Below are 19,030 nucleotides of genomic sequence, written 5' to 3' on the forward strand. Positions count from 1 at the left end.
AGAGAGTACTTGGAGGTCCAGTCGTTCCGAAGTTGATCGGACACTAGTTAGGTCCTATTCTAGGACCTACCTAATGGCAATGAGGGAGGTGAGGCGTTCCTACGCTTCCACCCTCATTGCGTCGGCAGATAACCGCCCAGCCGCCCTGTTTCGGGTGACCCGCTCTCTCCTTCATCAAGAGGTGCGGGATGACCCTTTGCAGGGACGTGCCAAGGAGTTTAGTGGTCATCTATACGATAAAATCGCTCAGCTCCGGGATGGTCTGGACCGAAATTGGGATGATCCAAGCGAGAGGAAGGAGGCACATCTTGTTGAGTCTGTTTGGGATGAGTTTGATCTTGTGACTCCCGAGGACGTGGACAGGTTGTTGGGGAGGCTCCACGCCACATGTTTACTGGACCCGTGTCCTTCCTGGTTGGTGCTGGCCACTCAGGAGGTGACACAAGGCTGGCTCCAGGGAATTATAAATGCTTCATTGATGGAAGGGGTTTTCCCCGCTGCTTTGAAAGAGGCAGTGGTGAGACCCCTCCTCAAGAAGCCCTCCCTGGACCCAGCTATTTGGGTAATTATCGTCCGGTCTCCAACCTTCACTTTGTTGCGAAGGTTGTAGAGAGTGCTGTGGCGCGGCAGCTACCCCAATACCTGGATGAAGCTGTCTCTCTAGACCCATTCCAGTCCGGCTTCCGACCCGGGTACAGCACGGAGACAGCTTTGGTCGCGTTGGTGGATGATCTCTGGAGGGCCAGGGACAGGGGTTATTCCTCTGCCCTGGTCCTATTAGACCTCTCAGCGGCTTTCGATACCATCGACCATGGTATCTTGCTGATTGGGAGTGGGAGGCACCGTTTATCGGTGGTTCTCCTCCTATCTCTCCGACCGGTCACAGACGGTGTTGACAGGGGGGCAGAGGTCGGCCGCGAGGTGCCTCACTTGTGGGGTGCCACAGAGGTCGATTCTCTCGCCCCTTCTGTTCAACATCTATATGAAGCCGTTGGGTGAGATCATCAGTGGCTTTGGGGTGAGATACCAGCTGTACGCTGATGATACTCAGCTGTACTTTTCCACCCCAGGCCACCCCAACGAAGCTGTTGAAGTGCTGTCCCGGTGCTTGGAAGCCGTACGGGTCTGGATGGGGAGGAACAGGCTCAAGCTTAATCCCTCCAAAACGGAGTGGCTGTGGATGCCGGCACCCCGATTCAGTCAGCTGCAGCCGCAGCTGACTGTTGGAGGCGAGTTATTGGCCCCAAAGGATAGGGTGCGCAACTTGGGTGTTCTCCTGGATGAACGGCTGTCGTTTGAAGATCATTTGACGGCCGTCTCCAGGAGGGCCTTACACCAGATTCGCCTGGTTCGGCAGTTGCGCCCCTTCCTTGATCAGGATGCCTTGTGCACAGTCACTCATGTGCTCGTTACCTCCCGCTTGGATTATTGTAATGCTGTCTACATGGGGCTCCCCTTGAGGTGCACCCGGAGGCTTCAGTTAGTCCAGAATGCAGCTGCGCAGGTGATAGAGGGAGCTTCACGTAGCTCCCGTGTAACACCACTCCTGCGCAGACTGCACTGGCTACCTGTGGTCTTTCGGGTGCACTTTAAGGTTTTGGTTACTACCTTTAAAACGCTCCATGGCTTAGGGCCTGGGTACTTACGGGACCGCCTGCTGTTACCTCATGCCTCCCACCGACCCGTATGCTCACACAGAGAGGGACTTCTCAGGGTGCCGTCCGCCAAGCAATGTCGGCTGGTGGCCCCCAGGGGAAGATCCTTCTCTGTGGGGGCTCCTACCCTCTGGAACGAACTTCCCCCGGGTTTACGCCAAATACCTGACTTTCGGACCTTCCGCCGTGAATTGAAAACACACTTATTTATTCGCGCGGGGCTGGCTTAAATTTTATTGGTTTTAAATTTTTATTATTAATTTTTTAATGGGTTTTTAGTTTTATATGTTTTAAAGTTTTTAGGCCAATTATGTAATAAGTTTTTTAATTCGTATTTTAATTGTATATTGCACTGTTTGTTTTACCTTGGCTGTACACCGCCCTGAGTCCTTCGGGAGAAGGGCGGTATAAAAATCGAATAAATAATAATAATAATAATAATAATGGTAGAAATGAATTGCAAGTTTTTAATCTTCCAAAATTGCTTTACAATGATTAGGACTATTTTAGCTAAAAAATAGATAAAGCCTACTCAACAAAATCTTGAATTACCTGAGGCTAATTGTCAAAAAAATAAAAATGCACGATTTGACCTCAATTCCAGAAAAAAAAAATCACATTTTAGTTCTTAAACCGTATATTCAATAAGGCTGCATTTGTTTGATTTTAAACAAGACTTCACATTAGTTACATGTTGTCTTTTCATTGCCTCTATCTTGCCCATATAGTGTTTTAATAGAAGGCTAATTTCTTGTTGAAGAAACAACTTGCTGAAACCGCAAACCAGAAATCAGACTATATATCTATTTCCAAGATTACTAACAAAACTGTATTGATCAATTTTCTTCCACTGCCAATAGTCAAATTTGCTTCTCAAGAGGCAAAGAAAATAGGAACAAGCAATGTAGTGAAAGTAAAGAATATGAAAAATGCTATAAAAATCCTTGCCAATCTTAACAAATTAGTGTCAATTTTTAGCTACATTGTAAAAGAATGGTCTAGTTTGTCCAGAAAAAAAATAGAGCATTATTTTATTATATATTCACTTAAAAGTTTAACATACATAGGCCAGTAACTTATGAAAAAATAACAAATGTTAACAATAATAAAACAATTTGCCAAATGATGTAGGCACAAATGAAAAACAAAAGCATGGAATTAACAAAGGTCTGATAACCATGACCAGTACAACATATTGACGAAAAGACAGCACACTATGAGCAGGGATGTCCTCCTGCTTTGTACCTGTCAGCAGTCTGCATGCTGGGCTGTAGTACAGGTATGAATTCCTGCTGCAGTAACCCCAGCGGAGGGCTAGAAGTCCTTTAAAAAACAGCAAACAGCAGCATTCAAACACACACACCAACTTCCTGCTGTGCTACAAAATCATTTCTCCAGTAACATACATTAAGAGGTGGAATACAAATCAAAAGTCTAAATCCAAGTGCAGGCATCCAATTGATTTTTTTTTATTAGAGATGATGAAACAGAAAAGCTTCACAAGCCTAGGCGTTCCAAAGAAGAGAATTCAAGAAGTCAGCTGAGGATTTAAATCCTGTTGGCATAAATAATGCCTTTACCAAGAAAGACACAATGTGGTAAGCAATCCTTGGGTGACATGTAAAATTTCAGTGAGGAAGTCCAGCAAATGTTCACCATGTTGAAGAAAATATAAGATATCCCCTGAAGCACACATGCTCTGATTCCCTATCTCTTTTTCAAATGGAAGAAAACTGTTACTGTTAGACTAGTCTACCAATGTAACGGATAATAAATCAAGCCACCTCTTTCTTTTACAAAATAGAAAGGGCTACTTGGCATCAAGTATACTACTTCCTTTTCTTGCCCAGGGCACATCTAGGGAAACTGCAGCTTCTATAATTCTTTCCCAGATATTTTTTTTAGTAGTTTGTGAAAGCAACTTTCAAAAGAAAAAAAATCAACAGCAGAACCAAGATATTTTGAAAGAGAAAAGAGAACATAACATTTCAATAGCAATAGCACTTAGATTTATATACTGCCCTGTAGTGCCTTACAGCACTCTCTGGACAGTTTGCAATTTCAGCATATTGCCCCTAATAATTTGGGTCCTCATTTTAACAACATTGAAAGGATAGAAGGCTGAGTCAACCTTGAGCGCCATCAGGATCTAACTCCAGGCTGTGGGCAGTTAGCCTGCAATACTGCATTCTAACCACTGCACCACCAGGGCTTGACCATTCCAGAACTGACTTGCACTACAAATGCTTCCAAACAGAAATTTAGCAATAAAATAAGACGTTTCAGTAATAGCTGCAAGTTAATGTCATTTGAAGTTTATTATTATTCATATGTACTACAGGAAATATGTATTGTAATTTTTGCCTTCTCCAGTATTTTGATTGGTATTTTTTTCTTAATTTCTGTTGTACAATAAAAAGCTGCAATAATTTTATTGCTTTGCTTTAGAGATGGTTTTCCACGTCCCCATTAGCCAAAATGGCAGCTAACAAATTTGTTTCATATATCTTAAAAAGATAAGAAAACAAAATTATATCTCTTTAAAATTGGCATATGAGAAGCCCTACTGGAAGTCATACCAGTTCAAAAGCTTTTAAAGAATTCTATTAAATCTAATTTTCATTACCAGCCAAAAAAATAAAACATCTTAATATTCTGATACACAAACCAGTCAGCCTTTTTTTAAATAATAAAAATCAAATTTAGGTTAGTTAAATTTATCAAATTTTCTTTCTAATTCAATGCAAACATGACAAAATCTATTAATTTCTTATAGAAATAATTACAAAATACAAGATTAATTACATCACAACATAAATGCAGGAAAGGCTAGCAAGGCAGTACTATCACTATAATACCTTCAGTTTTTTCCATTTCAATCTGATCCGATTCTCGAACACTGCCTGGACAAGTCATTGCAGTTTTCTTGGAAAGGTTTTTCAGAAGTGGTTTGATACTTCCTCCCTGCTAGGGCTGAGAGAAAGTGACAGCCTGGTTTGTAGCTATGGTGGGACTGAAACTCAAGAGTCTCCCAGTTTCTAGCCTGGTGCTTCAACCACTACACCTATCTGGCTCTCTAACACATTTACTAACATTTCCAAGAAATTGGACATAGGAATTATTTTATGATCAGCAAATGTTCCTTCTGGAGAGGAATTTCACTATGTTCATAATAAAGTTGTGGCAGGATAAAGTTGAACCACTTATTCAAACCTAAATGTTTGAAACAGAACTTTCAATTAAAAATCAGACTCTACAACAGGTGTAATAATGCTAAATAGAGAAATGAGCTAAAGAAGGCAAACAGAACTATAACTGGGGAAAGACTGCTATTGCAACTAATCCTTTCTCAGTAATTCAGGGCAAAGATCCAATTTCCTGTCTGTTCACCAAAAAGAGTCATTTTAATATTTTCAGTGAAGCAAAAGGAAGGGGATAAAGCTGTTGGGTTCACTGTACATGACAGGATAATTATGCTTTGCTTTTCAGAAGCTGTTGGAAGATTCTGCTATCAAAGAAAACATTATGACTTGAATTCCATACAATTATTATATAATAGAAGAATAGATCATTGTTTCATAGTTCTATGAGATGGACATTAGTAGTCATAATAGAAGGATTAGCAACTGAAACTGTTAGGTAGGATGGAGTCAGTGTCAGGATTCCAAGTAATAAATCCATAGCAAGCAAAAACTTTGAGGCAGGTGGATTCCTCAAAGAATAGTTTTATTGGAAATATCGTATTGGCACATATCTGGTGAAAACTAACTCTGAGGGGCTCCTTGGTTTTCACCTAATTAAAAGTAAAAAAAATTTCCTCAACCCCAAACAATCAGTCACATGGCCCAATCATGACATCATTCCTCCTTCCTCTGGCCAGGTGTGAGAACGTCCTTGGTTCCCAAGAGAAAGCATTTTATTATAAAAACACAACCCCAGCTATCTCTAATCCTCCCTCCCTATCCATCGCTCCAGTGTGGCAGCACTGAAGCTCCAAGATGGCTTTGGTCAGATCAGCTTCAGGGTTGACAGTCAGTTTTATTTGTATACCACAATAATGCATTCCATCACATTACTGCCAACCTGATAATTAAAACTGACTGGCTTTGAAAAATACAAATTTAACTGGGAAAAATAAAATAAAGACTTAGTGTTTTAAGAATATATTCTTAGTAAAAAAAGTGCTTTAGAAAATCTTTTGTGAAATTAACTCCCCTATCCCAGGGAACAAAATGGTTAAAGGGATTACCTTGTAATTATACAAAATACAAAACTCTTTCCCTACAGGCAGAACATCTGGCTGCTATTATCTTCTCAACCAATAGCATGTGTAAAGGTAAATTAGGCATAAGATTAAAACCCTGAAACTTTTAAAATTTACCCCAACAAATTAAAAATGACTATAAATGTTTTGGGATAAAATAGGCTTTTTATAATCATAATGAAATTTAGGTTGCTTGATAATGTCCCCCCAAATATTGAGAACCAATGTCCTAATAAACATGATGGATGGAATAAAAACATGTTATAAGGAAATTTATTTTTTTGGAGTTACTATTTGGAATAACTGAGAATCTAACGTGCATAGAAGATAAAAAAATTGTCTGAAATATCTTTTTTTAAAACCAAAAATCTTTTGGTAATAGCTGATAGAACTCAATATTTGAACTTGGAACCTCACTGGATATGAATGGCAGCATGAATCCAATAACAGATAAGAGATTCAGAAATATCAGGATCTCTCATATCCATAAAAATAAGAGTCTCAAATCAGAATGATATCAGCATTATTTTCCTTGCAGATTTCTCACTTTGCATAATGTATGTCAGAGAAATTCATAATTGTAGCAAGCCTAGTGGACACTGGTTAATCACCTCTTCAGCTTTCTTCTTGCGACCTGAGTTTCTTTTTATACTTTCCTTTGCTTGTAGTCTATGACCACAGTAAACTTTAGCTAATTAGAAAAAATAATCTGTGAACATGTCCTTGCATTATGAACAAAATAGTTTTTGGACTGAAAACACATTTCCACTGCTCAAGCTTTCCAATTCCTGCCATTTTGGAAGCCCAACAGATAATCTTCATGGATAGAAAATTGATCTCCACTGAAGTGAACAACCTTTTTCCAGGATGCTAAAACACCTACTATGCAAATGTTTTCAATTAAAAGTTCTACCATAAGTTACCATAAGTAGCAAGGCAAATAATGAAAGAATGTGGGAACTTCAGCACAACACATCTGGAAAACACCAGGTTAGCTACCCATAATGTGTAGGGCTTTGTAATGGTGATAATATGTTCCAGTTCCGTGATTTTGATGTGAAATCACAGATACTAGGCTATATCCTACATGTGATGTACTACAGTGCATTCAGAAAGTGTTCAGAACACCCTTCACTTTTGACGATTTTGTTATGCTGATTCTACAATTGTTGAAATTCATTTTTCTCATTAATCTACACTCGGTACCCCATAACAACAAAGTGAAAACAGAATTTTAGAAATGTCTGTAAATTTATTAAAAAAGAAAAACTGAAATATCACATTGGCATAAGTATTCAGACCCTTCACTCACTACTTTGTTGAAGCACCTTTGGCAGCAGTTACAGCCTCAAGTCTATTTAGGTATGACACAACAAGCTTTGCACACATGGATTGGGGGATTTTTTGCCATTTTTCCTTGCAAATCCTGGCAACCGTTGGTGGACAGCCATTTTCAGGCCCCTCCAGAGATGGTCAATAGGGTTCAAATCAGGGCCATTCTAGGACATTCACAAAGTTGTCCCTAAACCACTCATGGGCTGTCTTGGCTGTGTGCTTGGTTCATTGTCATATTGGAAAGTGAACCTTCGGCTCAGTCTGAGGTCCTGAGCGCTGTGGAAAAGGTTTTCATTGAGGATATCCCTGTACTTTGCTCCATTCAGCTTTCCCTCAACCCTGACCAGTCTCCCACCCCAAAGCATTATGGGTGCCCCCACCATGCTTCAGCGTTGGGATGATATTGGGCAGGTGATGAGCGGTGCCAGGTTTCCTCCAGACATAACATTTAGAAGTGAGGCCAAACAGTTCAAGGTTGAATTCATTGGACCAGAGAGTCTTGTTCCTCACAGTTTCAGAGTCATGTGCTTTTTTGCAAACTCCAAGCAGGCTTTTTTTTTTTTACATTTATATCCCGCCCTTCTCCGAAGACTCAGGGCGGCTTACAGTGTATAAGGCAACAATTTTCTGTGTTTGGCAATGAGGAGAGGCTTCCGTCCAGTCACTCTGTCATAAAGTCCAGATTAGTGGAGGGCTGCAGTGATGGTTGTCCTTCTGGAACTCTGATCCATCTCCACCCAGGATCTCTGGAGCTCAGTCAGAGTGACCATCGAGTTCTTGGTCACCTTTCTTACTAAGGCCCATTTCCCCCGATTACTCATGACCAGCTCTTGCGAGAGTCCTGGTTTTGCCAAATTTCTTCCATTTGAGAATTATGAATCCACTCTTAGGAATCTTCAGTGCAGCAGAAATTTTATTCCCCAGTTCTGTGCCTTGCAATAATCCTGTCTCTGAGCTTTGCAGGCAGTTCCTTTGACCTCAGGGATTTTGCTCTCCTACAGTATGCATTGTCAGGTGTGAACCCTTCCATAGAGAGGTGTGTGCTTTTCCAAATCATATCCAATCAATTTAGCTTACCACAGGTTGATTCCAATCAAGGTATTGAAACATGTCAGCAACCATCAAGAGAAATGGGAGGCACTGGAGCTAAATTTCAAGTGTTGTTGCAAAGGGTCTGAATATTTATGCCAATGTGATATTTCACATTTCACAAGAAGTATTAGTATTGCTTTATAAAATCTTAGTAAGACCTCTGGAATACTGCATCCAGTTTTGGTCACTGCATTGTAAAAAAGATGTTGAGACTTTGGAAACAACGCAGAAAATAGCAACAAAGATTATTAGGGGCCAAGAGACTAAAACATATGAAGAACGGTTGCAGGGACTAGTTTAGATAAAAGGACTAGAGATGACATGATAGCAGTATTCCAATATTTGAGGGGCTGCCACAAAAAAGAGGGGGGTGAAACTATTTTCCAAAGCACCAGAAGAAACAATGGATGGAAACTAATGGAGACAAGCAACCTAAAATTAATGAGAAATGTCCTAACAGTGAGAACAATTAAGTTTGCCTTCAGAAGTTGTGGTGCTCCTCACTGGAGGCTTTTAAGAAGAGATAGGACAGCCACTTGTCTGAAATGAATGATTGATTGATTGATTAATTAAAATGAAATAGGGTCTCTTACTTGAGCAGAGGGCTGGATTAGAACACCTCCAAGGTCCCTTCCAACTTTATTATTCTATTATTATAAAAAAAACCAATATATTATCCCTAGTCCTTCTAAGGCTTTGTAAAATGGTACTAATACTTCACATGATCTTGATTATATCCCTCTATTAATGCGTCCTAAATTTGCATTGGCTTTTTTGGCACTTGTATTTAAGTGACTGTCCACCTGGACTCCCAAGATTGAGCCACGTTTAACTTAGTCGGTACCTGTACAATTAGTTTTTCTTGTGTAAGTGTAAAATTTTACGTTTTTCTACATTGAATTTCACTTTTTTAGATAGGGCCCAGTGTTCAAGTCTGTCAAAATCCTTTTGATTCTTGAGCCTATCTTCTGGGGTGTTGGTGTTCCTACCAGCTTAGTGTCATCTGCAAATTTGATGAATTCCCCTTCTATTCTCTCATCTAAATTGTTTAGGAAGATCTTGAAGAGTACTGGGCCTAAAACTGATACAATATAGTACAATAATACAATACAATATGAGAAAATAACCAAAGTCATAAAAAATATTTTAAAAAGTTAAAACAATAAAAAACATAAACCATCCCATTCTCAATAATTTGTGGGAAAGAACATTCAATTTCCATAAAAATATAGTTATTTTGCAGGCTCCATATGTATGTTACTGGCTCCTCAGACCAGATGGCAAAGCCATTCCTTCAATCTTCTAGAAGGCCAATTCAACTTAAGAAAGAATGATATTCCAAATGGCAGATATCAAAGTAAAAAAGGCTCTCCTCCTGAGTCACATCAGATGACATTTCTTTATGGGCAGCAACCTTCAACCTCTCTTTCCCACCAGATCTCATGATAGATGTGACAGATGAGAGGCAATCCTACAAATAATCCAGCCCTATGCCATGCAGGACTTAATAAATAATTACCAGTACCTTCAATTAAATCCAGAAGCAAACTAGTAACCAATGTACTTGTGAGATGTGACCCTCCATTAAGGCAGGAGTCCTGTATGAATTTTTCAGTTAATTTAACCTCACTATCAAGTCAATATCCTTTTGTGGAGGGAAATATTTTGATCACTCTTTGAAAATCAAGCCGGAATCTAGCTGATTCTCTGCTACGATAAGCATTCAACAGTTTATTTTATTTAAATTTATTGGGCACAAAACTCCAGTAGATTCTAGGCAATGTATAAAACTAGAAAAAAAACTAAAAACAGTTAAAATGTTAAATCTGAGAGCCCAGGTGAAAATAATCTAATAAAAACCAAGGTCAACAAGACAAAACAGTAATCACTGGACAAATAATAAACATCTACCTCAGATCTGAGACCAAAGCAGGAAAGTTTTCTGAAACCCTAGAAGAGAGGGCACCATCCTTATGGTGGGGGAAAGCTGTTCCAAAATGTGGGAGCTGCATCAAAGAAGACATGCTTCCTAGGTCCCACAAGATGGCAATTTTAATAGAGAAGACCTGAAGTTAACGTATTGAGCAGGCAAAAAGCATTGGAAACAAATAGTCTCTCGGGTAGCCAGGCCTATGCTATGCAAGTCTTTAAAAATAATAACCAACATCATGAATTAAATTGCAGCTCAAAGGAATACAAGCAAGAGCAGAGCAAAGAGATATTTATCAAGAGAAAATACTTAGAAGCCAAGACATTTATCATATCTCATTATTCCAAAATATCACAGTACATATAAAACGTATCAAACCCGGATATCTCCGAATTGTCAAAATAATATTCTCTTTTTTTCCAATAATATTTCTCTATTTTTACAGTTAAGGAAACAAAATTGGTAAAACATATTATCCTGAGATATTTATAATATGCTATTGATCCAATTATAAATTCATCATTAGAACTTTCATCTGAGAATCCTACATATCTATCATTTTCAGTTATGTATTTATACATTTTCTCCATCAGTTTAATCCAATATATCAAGGCTATTCCTTTGTGAAAATTACATCCATTCCAGATTAGTTATTTTTACAGCCCAAGTAAGATACAGTATTTAATGCTACATCATCTTTACTATGGCTATAGAGCTCACTCAACAGCAACAAAAAAAATCATATTTCTACTTCTGAATATCTAAGATATACTCAGAAAGAAGCCTAACATTTATCTGAATGTTCATAAATACCATAGTGTTTTAACATCAGTTTAGGCTTAACAAATAAAGTATAGCAGCACTTAAGAGTAACTTCACAAACTTTTAAAATTGGGAAAAATATTTTCTTACTTTATTAGCATTCCCTGATTTGGCAATAATTCCAAATGAATTTTTCCTCCTTCTTGTGTTCTTAAGTAGGCAAATTCTTCCAGCATATCAATATCTAAAACAAATGTTCAGGTCCAAAAGAAAATATCTTTGAAAACAGAGAAATTACTATGATCTATTATCTGATTCTCTACTCTGCCCTAATTTTATTCCTCGTTGCTAGTGTCTTTAAAGTTTTTATCTTTATTTTGTTCGCAAACAAGATATGATGTATCTATTAGTTTATTATATCTTAATTTAACTATAGATGTAATTTGGTCAGTTTTATCCTTGCAACAGAGTAACACAACTATCCTTCATATGTTCATATAGGAATAACCCTCTTGAATTCCAAGAATTTACTTAGGAACATAAATGATTATACATGGGCCTCTTGTACAAAGGTTCTTAGTATCAGATAAAGCATACGATATCTTAAAGAATATGATTGTTCTTTCTATAGAATAACAAAAAGATTCAAGCACCGTTCATAATAGTTTATTTAATCCTGCTTCCTGAGTAAACAAAATTGGTCAGGTTCATATCTAATACAAAAGGCCTAAGTTATGGTTTACAAACCACAATGATGTGATTCATACAATGTTAAGTGACTGTAACTTTGTTGCTTGCATCCTTATGATTTATATTGATGTTTACTTCCTAGTATGATTGCTTATTTGTACCCTATGACTATCATTAAGTGTTGTATCTTATGATTCTTGACGAATGTATCTTATCTGTTTATGTACACTGAGAGCATATTCACCAAAGACAAATTTCTTGTGTGTGCAATCACACTTGGCCAATAAAGAATTCTATTCTATTCTATTCTATTCTATTCTATTCTATTCTATTCTATTCTACTCTACTCTACTCTACTCTACTCTACTCTACTCTACTCTACTCTACTCTACTCTACTCTATTCTATTCTATTCTATTCTAGGTGAAACCAAACAAACTACATTAACCAGTCTATGGATTCACTATGTTCTTTAATTTTAGCAATATTTCTGAACCCATGTTTCTTACACCACACTCAAAATTCCATTGTCCTCTTCTTTTATTTGCTTTTTACTTTTGTTCCAACTATTACATATAATATTCCATTAGATTTTTACATTTCTTAACAGTAGATTCCAGTATTCTTAATAATCAGGAAAATATGGTTTCCTTGAACAAACTGTTTATTTTCTATATTGGTCCAATAAGACAAAGGATACTTGTAATGTAGTTGAAAAAATTTTCATATTGGAAGTTTGCTTGCTGGCAGATTTTGTTAACTGCTTTCAAGAATAAGTTTTCACCCCTTGGCCACTCATGCTGTAACAACACAATCACATGACCCAATGCCATATCATCCCTATTGTCTGTGAAAGCTTTCAGCTGTTAGGAAAAAAAATAAACCAAACAATGTAAACAACATCTCAGAAAATTACAAAAAAACGTAATAAACAGATGTACTTAAAATTGTTTCATTTTTTTCTAAGAATCAGTTTTAGTATTCAAAAATATTAATCATACTTTTCCCAGTATGCTATTCTAAACAAAATATAAAATTTGTGAGCTGTTATTAGGGTGGAATATTCTGAAAAACACAATTTATTCCTATAAGAAAAATATTTATTCCATTGTTTTACTCATGAAGTCAATCCTCTCAATGTTTTGAAAAAAATTTTTACCTTTATTTTTTCCAATCTGTTATGACACCACTGTAGAAAATAATTGTTCCAACATTTGTCATGTACATGACACACTGAAGATTCATATTAAAAAATGAAGATGCCAATTCAAACCAATAAAATTTCATAAATTTGAGATGACCTTGATAGTCAATTATTCTACTTAATAGTCCTCACAAAGTACCTTCAATGTTGAGAGGAGAATGAGACTTACTTCAAGGAGTGTTGGGACACCCCTAGGATTAACATGAATTGAAAGGTCATTTTTTTCTTCCACATTCTTTAACAGTGAAGGAATCATTTAATTCACATCCAGCTGGAAGGCCCCAGAAATATCCTGCTATATCTTTCCTTTCTTAAAGAAGTAATCAGCATTTATAAGTCTCCTACAAATTTGATCTACAAATGGCTATGAAAAGATTCTTCTCAATAATGATGCACTTACTACAAGGAACATTTATTTAGACTGACCCCTACCAAATATATAGAAATGCGTTTCTTTTTTAGATATTGCTTAGTACTTCATTTTCCTATAAGAATGTTTGTTATTCTTCAGCGTTTAAGTGGAAAATGTTTAAACTTCAATTAGGACAGCAACTTGATTACTAACTGGTAATCAGGGTAACCATGTTTAACTCTCTTAAAATTGACTTCTAGTTTACTTGATATCAATGATTCAATTAAGCTGATTTCAAATTGTTTGTATCTTAATAAGCACTGCATTAATACATGCTAACATAGATACTGAGGCCAACATGAACAGAATGAAAAATTGGAAGAAAATATCAAAAAAATTATTATAGTAACAATTTATTTAGCACAAATAAGAATAAATTACCTTAAAACAAGCTAATAGTAACCTGAGACAGTAAGGCATAACAGTTTTACTGGTGCATGGCCAAAGCTTCAACTCTGAAACTAGACAAATAATAGTTTTGAAAATATTAACATCAAATAGAATTAAAAGCAAGTATGACAGACTTAAAATTTTATTCATTTTAATATCTATAAAGTGTGATTATGTTACAGAAAGTCGGATTCCAACTGAATGTTAGGAAAAAAGTCCTCCCAACAATAAGAGCAGTTTGATAGTGGCTGACTACACAGCATAATGTTTGGCTTCCTTTACCTGGTGATGTTTAAGCAAAAACCAGGTATGAATGCTTTAATTTACACTCCTGTGCTAAATAGATTAATTTCTTGGCATAAATGATTCTTTATTTGGATAAGTATTCATGTATCATCTTTACATCCCAGAATAGTAAAGTAATTTACACAGCCCTACACTGTGATAAGCTACTCAACTCTTGGTTATTTTCACCTGTATAGTGGGGAGCAATTACTCCTAGACCAGATGTTACCATATATATTTACTCCCACTGAAAGCCACTAGTAAGTTATTAGAATCCAGAGAAGGGGCTTAGTAAGAGATAATTCTTTTCTTACCATTACTGGTAATTCTAATGGTCTGTTATTTTCCCCCAAATTATCCACTCCTTTTTCCAGTTCTGGGAATAGAGCATGTTACTATTTTAATATAAAATCTGTAGGCTGCTTTTACCCACAGTTCTTCCTAAAGGGCAGCATATTTTCTTTATGTCATTTTGTCAACAGCCCTTTCTAGATTTTACAGTTTTCAATATTTTTTCAGAAATCAATAATTTAAAAAACTCCAATTTACTTATTTCTCTATTCTTTTCTTCATCTACAATTTGGAGATAAAGTAATAACTTGCCTTTCCTGAATTTTGGCTTTAATATAGACTGATCTTCTTGAATTTTGGCTCCTTCTTGTATGGGAAGTGTCATGTAACACATTAAGTCAAGAATTTTTTCACAAGTCAACTAAAAAGAAAAGGTAAGCTTCAATATATATGAAATGTCTGAAACATCAAAAATTACAACAAAGAAAAATAATTAGCAATTGTGTTACCATATTGTTTTTAGGAATGAGAGAAAGTACATTTTATGACATCCCTTCTATCTATTGAGTGGGGGGAAAGCCAGTAGTAATAATATTAAAGAGTGAACACTGAAGACTACTATTACAGGTCATGCAACCAATATATGGTTTTCAGTTTTTCTTTCCAGTTTTGCTCACAAAGGAAACTCCAGCTGATCTTGGTCAAAATAAACCTGAATCCTTTCAGCAGGGAGAAAATACTGAAATATTTGGAATTTTTTATGTCAAAAGTACTGCTTAAAGAAATCTTATTTTTGAAAGACAAGAATTACTGTTTAGCCACCTTCAAGTTATTATTAAATTAAAATAACTTGTGTTGCTGAATATATACATTGCAAAAGAGACTGAGGCTGCTTAAGACCAACTGAATAGATTTATGGATAAAATGGTATTTGAATTAGGTAACCTACCTATTCAGATTCAGTTAATGCACTACAACAGAACTTGATTTACAAATTGTAAAGCTGCAATGGATACAGTGTAATTCTTCGGCAAATTAAGTTTGCTAAGAAAAACCAATATATGCAATCACATCTGGCTTCTTCATTTCAAAGACTTGTCTGTCTTTCTCTTCAGATTAAATAATAGGATTTAAAAATAGAACTGAAATACACATCTCATTAACTATGACTTGGGATTTACAGGTAAAACTGGGAGAACTTAATGGAAGATCTGAAACGGGTGCACAATTCTAGGCGCACATATATTTGTAGGTAGATGGGTGAGTGGATGTAACCATAATTACTAACCCAAATCAAACCACTCTTTATTGATGATTCTAAGAGTTACTGGCCCAAAGTCACCCAGTCAGCTTCTGGGCCTAAATGAAATTAATGTAATTTGTTTGTGTGTATAAATTGTATAATATATATATAGGAGGTCCTAGATGATGTCTGAGCTTGCTTATTTTCTTGCAGAAAATTTCATTACCCTAACTAGGTAACATCATCAGTGCCACTGACTGCTGTTTTCTGTCAGTTTATATACTAGTGTGTTGCTATCTATGTGGGTAGGAACGGTCTTACAGATTCTTTGGCTGGGCTGTTTACTGATGGCTCTTTGGCAGTTTCTTGATTGTTATCTGAAGTTAATCTATGAGGATCTGAGTGCTGATTACTGTTGGAGAGATGCCAGAGTCTTTTTCTCTTTTGGGCAGGTTGATTGTCTCCTTTTCATAGTCTATAGATGCTGTTAATGTCTCTATTGATGACTGATTTCTCAATGCCAGACATCTAGAAATTCCCCGACATTCTTTGGATTTGGCCAGGTCTAGGATTGTTAGATCTTTCCAATTAAAACTATGGTTAAATTTGTCTAGATGTTTTGACATTAAACAATTTTCATCATGTCTTCTGACTGCCAGTTTGTGTTCATGGATACATGAACAGTCTTCTGCCAGTCTTCTGGCTGTTTGTCCTACATAGTGGTTGTTGCAGCTTCTTACACTGTATGCAGTAGATAACTCCTGTTTTTTCTTCTGGGCTTGTTGTGTCTTTTAGTTTGCTTAGGATGTTTTCAAGGGCTTTAGTTGACTTGTGGGCTACCATGGCCATGTACCGGTAGTTGTAGTTGTCTATTTGTGCAAATGAGACAATCAAAAGCCCAAAAGAGAAAAAGACTCCAGCACTTCTAGTAATCAGGACTCAGATCAGCATAGATTAACTTCCGACCAACCAACAATCAAGTAAGCAATACCCCAATTAAGAAACTACCAAAGAGCCATCAGTACACAGCCCAACCAAAGAATCTCTAAGACAACTCCCCACTGATGTTACCTAGGTAGGGTAATAAAATGTCTGCAAGAAAACAAGCAAGCTCAGAGAGCACTTAGGATCCCCCCATTTCAACCCGAGCTACAAATATTGTCCTTTATTAATATACATATAGTTTCTGTTAGCTATTTCCTATTTCCATGCAGAACCTGAAGATGGCATATGTAGTCCTCCCTTCTGCTACTTTCTCCAACAATACAGCAACATTGTAAGGTAGAGTTGGTTAAGAGAATGACTGGTCCATAGTCAGCAAGTGAACGTCTATGGCCAAAAATGGACTAGCCTCTGAATCCATAGTGTCAGTCCAACACCTTAGTCACCTCATTACTATCAGTGTAAATATTATACATTATACTGGTGCAATATATTCTTCAACTTGCATGAAAAGAAAGCTGATAAGCTATATATAAATGAATATATCCTGTTTTCCCCAAAATAAGACATTCCCTGATAATAAATCCAATTGGGCTTTTGAGTGCATGGCAATAAAGCCAAGCGCTTATTTCAGGGTTCAAAAAAATATAAGACAGGATCTTATTTTCATAGAAACACAGTAGTATTCACTCATCCCAATCAAATTGAAAGTCAAATTCATATACTAAAGTAGAAAGATTTTGAATCTGGTCTCAGTAACCTGCATTTCTCATAAATCCTAAATTTAGCAGTAAAAAGCAGGCAGGCAGGCAGGGCTTACATGGTATTCTCCAAGGGCAAAATGACAAGCCGCTAACTGGATTAGAGGTCGTTGATTTTCTAGTGATCCTTGCCCCATAATTTGTTGTGGAGAATGAGGTCCTTGCAGAGCTGCTAAGTGATGTAAACTGGCAATTGCTTTTTTATACTGACCCTTTCAAAAGAATAAAAATCAAATCACTGAAAAAATAATGTTCCATTTTACAATGCAAATAATTTACAAAAGTTCCATGACTTCTAGATCAGCGGTCACCAAATGGTGGTCCATGGACCACTGGTGGTCCGCGAGAAAATTTTGGTGGTCCCCAATTATTTGCATTTTTTATATTGCATTAAATCAGGGGTCCTCAAACTATGGCCCCTGGATCACATGCAATGAAAGCTTGTGTTGCTGCAGAGAGTCTCCCCCTTCAGGGTCTTTTTGTGTGGGTTGGGGTCCGCTTCAGCCTCCTGGGGTGGAGCTTTGGGCGAAGGCTGGAGGAAAGTGATGCTGGTGGCAAAGAACCGGAGAACCTTATTCCAGTGGGACTGCATCATGGCCTGGAACTGGCTGACCATCTCAGCCGCTGAGCCTCCAGGTGCCGGTACCTGGCCTTGCACTCCTGCAGGTCTTCCCTCTGCTTGGAAAGCCTATGCTCCTAGTCCTCAGTGAGGTACTTCTGCTGAGTTTTCTTTTCGTTCAGATCCAATTTGAACCGAGTCAGCTGTTTTGCCAAGTCTTTCTCATGGTGGCTGCTTAGCTCCAAAACTGCTTCCTGTTAAGGCCCAAAGGAGCCGAGACAGGCAGGGGAGGAGTGGGTAGGAGGGGAGGGGCAAATAGAGGCCAGCGCGGTGCCCCTCGATGTGAGTGACATCAAGTTGGTCATGCCCACCCAGTCACATGAACTAGCCACGCCCATCCAGCCGGTCATTAAGCAGATCATATTAGTGGTGCACTGGATTTAAAATTATGAATTTGGTGGTCCCTGAGGTCCGAAAGATTGGGGACCCCTGTTCTAGATAGTAATTTTCATATAGAAGTAAACATATTAATACTGACAGGTATAATACACTGCACTAGTAATTAGCTTCACACAAGTTTTTTATAGATCTTAAAAGAGCCTTATAAAGTTGATGGTATTGTCCTTCTTATGCTCCAGTTTTAAGAAAAAAAATACGCTCAAAGCTCTGAATTTAGCATACTAAATTTGTGAGAGGCAAATTTTGCATTAGCAGCTTTAAAATTTACCAGCACTTTATATTTTTTTAATATAAAACATCAAAATGCTTTAGATATTTCTTCAATAAATCTTTTAAGAAGGGAATGCTACTTATTATTCTATCTATAATCCATCAAAATTGTAGGGAATCAAAAAATTCAGAAGCGTTTAAAACAATAACTGGTGCAAAAGCAAGCATGAAGTCCAGGAAGACTGGACTCAGACTGGCTCCCTATCCCCAACTCCCCATCTCCAATTATAGGGAGGGAAGGGCAAATACAGGCAGATATACAAGATTCTATTTTTAGTCTATCTCAATGAAGTATTGTTCCATTCTTCTTTGGGATTTTCTTGTAGAGCTATGAAGATTATAAGATTACTTAAAATGTTAAGTTAAAACATTTCATCATTCATTTAAACCAAGATTCTACAAAATGATCAATATTAATAAATGTCTCGAGATCAATAGATGGCTGATAAATGATAGGTGATTTGGAATCTCCAGAGAGCTGCATACC

The 19,030-nt window shown here is 37.2% G+C and overlaps 1 protein-coding gene across 6 annotated transcripts in view; it reads right to left on the bottom strand.

Annotated features, from left to right (window-relative positions):
• Positions 1–19,030, bottom strand: part of INTS10 (integrator complex subunit 10) — a 39,638-nt gene that overhangs the window by 3,069 nt on the left and 17,539 nt on the right. For 2 of the 6 annotated variants that reach the window (XM_058180450.1, XM_058180453.1), the window contains 6 exons: positions 17,315–17,467; positions 14,622–14,730; positions 13,725–13,804; positions 12,428–12,590; positions 11,189–11,282; positions 2,901–2,978 (listed from right to left, as the gene is read on the bottom strand). In XM_058180450.1, the coding sequence (XP_058036433.1) occupies positions 2,901–2,978; positions 11,189–11,282; positions 12,428–12,590; positions 13,725–13,804; positions 14,622–14,730; positions 17,315–17,467 (677 nt within the window). Of the gene's footprint in view, positions 1–2,900; positions 2,979–4,513; positions 4,629–11,188; positions 11,283–12,427; positions 12,591–13,724; positions 13,805–14,621; positions 14,731–17,314; positions 17,468–19,030 lie in introns of all 6 variants that reach the window. The other 4 variants (XR_009154850.1, XR_009154851.1, XM_058180451.1 and 1 more) reach the window with 4 other exon arrangements.

The sequence above is a fragment of the Ahaetulla prasina genome, chromosome 4 (assembly GCF_028640845.1).
Source record: "Ahaetulla prasina isolate Xishuangbanna chromosome 4, ASM2864084v1, whole genome shotgun sequence".
In the NCBI taxonomy this organism is placed as follows: Eukaryota; Metazoa; Chordata; class Lepidosauria; order Squamata; family Colubridae; genus Ahaetulla; species Ahaetulla prasina.